Below are 3174 nucleotides of genomic sequence, written 5' to 3' on the forward strand. Positions count from 1 at the left end.
ACGCACACACACACACATACACGCCTTCTTTTTTCCTACTTCTCTCCCAAGTGGCTGTAGTGTTTTTGTCTTTGTTGAAATAATTGCAGTGATTTTCAAGACCGTTGTCATGGCAACGCAGAGGTTGATGCATGTTGACAGAATCTGTTGCAGGGCGACAGAGAGACTGAAAATGGGAGATAAGAGGTGGGAGGAGAAGTGATGCGTGTGTACGTGCATGCGCACGTCTGTGAAAGCGATGATGGTGATGGTGGGGGGATGGTGGCCTCGTAGAAGGGGGGTTCATGTGTTTCAATCCATATGATGAATGGAGATGAGCAGTATGGGACATCTCAGCCTGATAGAACAAGGCCCAAGATCAGCAAAGAACAGTTATGAGTGTATTGTGTGAGCGGAGGATAGAGAGAGAGAGAGAGAGAGAGAGAGAGAGAGAGAGAGAGAGGGAGGAAAGCGGGGTGCTATTTTAGTCTGGGCGTTGTCATGGAAACTGCAGCCTCACTACAAATGGAGACATCCAGAACACATGGATCGTCAAACAAATGGCGTGCGTAGGGCCCAGCGTGAAGCTACGCCATGGCTGTGCGACACCGTGCCATCTCAGTCGAACCCACCCCCACCCACCCACCGTGGCGTCTTCTTCATCACAGACACTGAATATCAATGGGGGAGTAGCTTTTAGGGAGTGGAGGGTGGAGGAGGGGGACAAGGGGCTAAGTGACAGGCAATGGTGTCCATTCAGGCAGTGAGTCAGAGCCACTAGCTCGCTGTCTTTTAATTAACAGTCCTTTCCACACCTCCTTCCCTCCTCTCCTTTCCTCTCCTCTTGTCTCTTCTTCTGTCTACCCCTTCACTCTCTGTCTGTCTCCCATCCTCTCCCTCTTCCTCTCTGCCTGCCTCTATCTCTTTCTCCCTCACCCCCTCTCTCCCGCGCTCTGAAGGACGGAGGTATTCCCACATTTCTCCGTTGCTATAGCAACACCGCAGCGAGAACAGGAAAGAGAGGATGCAGGCAAGGAGGAGGAGGAGAAGGAGGGGAGGATGGAGACGTGGGGGTAGAGAGGGAGGGGGAGGGGTGTGGAAGCGGCCTAAAGATGAGGGGATGTGTGAACAATGCTAATGCTAATGGTAGCAGCAGCGGCAGAGCAGCCAAGTGTTGGTGAATTCCCCTCTCGTCGCATCATGCTGGGCACAGACTCACATGTCACATCCACATTTGCATAATTGCCAGTGGGAATCTATTTGCTCTGTATGTTGCTATGGCCATTGATATCTTCCACAAAATGATACATGAGAACTGTCTCAGCTCAGCCATTTGACTCTTTTTTTTCTCCTTTTCTCTGTGACATTGACCAAACTCTGCAGAGCCTGCATCCAATTTCAGCCGTTTTTTTCGAGCATTATTTTAATATAAAGAAACAGACTCCTACGTGATGTACACAGTTTGGGGGTGAACTGCTGTGTGCTTATTTTCCATTGATTCAATCAGTGCAAACCAATGCAGATCAAATGAGCCTCTAGACAAGAAGATCTATCTATGTTGAATACACACAGAATGGGAAGACCAGAGCTATTTCATATCGATGTCATCATCCCATTCAATCAGAAGAGAACGCAATCTCATTATCTCTACATATATATCGCAAGACATTAGAACAAAGCAGTGTTGCATCAATTTTCCAACATGTAAAGATTTGTAAGCTCATGTGGCCTGCAGAGGAGACGAGCGCCAACATCCTCCTCTTTCCTCAAAACATGTGTTTGTCTGGTTTGGCATATTGTACAAAACTCAATAGATACATATCAGCGCAGACTGAAATGAATATCCCTTCATACATGCCACACAGCCCGACATGTATAAATGCTTAAGCTGTTTGGTGCTAGGAGTTTGCTGCATGTCAACTGTCTCGCTGTCCTCTCCTCTCAATCAATAACTCATCTCTTGACGTCAATATTATTATCCCCCATGGGACAAAAATGTCCTTCTTTAGGACAAAAGGAGAATACGCAAGATGGGAGGAAGGGGATGGGAGAAATAGAAAGAGGAGTTTGTTCTGCCTTCATATGTTGTTGTGTTATCCATGCAAGGAATCTCCATGCCTTTCTTTTTTCTTGGTCAGTGTCCACTGTAATAACCCATGCGTTGATCTCTTCCTGGCTAGAGAGAGCTAAAACAATGTTTACAGAGTGACAGGGCAGGTTTTTGAGACATTTTGTCATATACGGCTGGTGTATTGTGAAGCCATATTTTCCCACCTATTGGCAAGGATTTTCTTGTGAATTCAGCCCTGAGCCATCATCTTATACATAATCAAACAATATGTCAGTAACACATAGAAACACTTTTTAGCATAGCATTTACTGTAGCAGATGTTATCCAATAGCCACAGTGACTTAAAGTAGTAGTTTAATATTTTGGGAAATTATTTGCTTTTTTGCCGAGAGTTAGATGAGAAGATTGATACCTCTCTCATGCCTGCATTGTAAATATGAAGCTACAGCCAGCAGCCAGTTATCTTAGCTTAGCATTAAAACTGGAAATGGTGGGAAATAGCTATTCTCTGTCTGAAGTTACCAAAATACACCTAGAAATTTGTTTAATCCGTACAAAAATTTAAACGTGAAAAAAAAACAGGTTGTGTTTATAAAGGGGGGTTATGTTCTGGACTATTTCGCGGTCGGGACCAGTAACTTATTAGAGTCTCCCTGTGAGGTTTCGCTTTTACACTGCGAGACATTCTTTTTGGTAAAAATGTATATAACGTGTTACTCAGTAAACTTTAGAGGTGCTGCAGGTGGATTTTGTAGCCTTTGGACAGAGCCAGGCTTTCCACTGTTTCAAGTCCTTATGCTAACCAAAGCTAACGGCTGCTGCCTATAGCTTCAGATTTACTGTTTAGGCATTAACTTTTGGCATCTCACTGTTGGCAAGTTAGCAAATTACTATACTTTCCCAAAATGATGAACTATTCCTTTAACAGAGTGAATATTACTGGAGCATCAACAGGGTAAGTAAAAGTTACTGCATAATTCAGAGTGCCATAAAAAAGCAAAAATGGTCTCAACATTAACCAAGCAAAGTAATAACATTATCCCTATCTGCAGTTATGGTAAATCAATACTCAAGTAAGTGTATCTAATAACAACATCAGCACAGTGCCTGAAAAGTGTGTTTGT

At 44.0% G+C, this 3174-nt stretch overlaps 1 protein-coding gene across 1 annotated transcript in view; it reads right to left on the minus strand.

Annotated features, from left to right (window-relative positions):
• LOC118333936 (testicular acid phosphatase homolog) overlaps nt 1-1669 on the minus strand; it is a 10758-nt gene extending 9089 nt beyond the window's left edge. The window contains 1 exon segment of the mRNA XM_035669758.1: nt 1642-1669. Within this exon segment, the coding sequence (XP_035525651.1) occupies nt 1642-1669 (28 nt within the window).
• Between the last annotated feature and the right edge of the window lie 1505 nt (nt 1670-3174).

This window comes from Morone saxatilis, unplaced genomic scaffold, assembly GCF_004916995.1.
Source record: "Morone saxatilis isolate NCDOM2014 unplaced genomic scaffold, NCSU_SB_2.0 Contig1, whole genome shotgun sequence".
Classification (NCBI taxonomy): Eukaryota; Metazoa; Chordata; class Actinopteri; family Moronidae; genus Morone; species Morone saxatilis.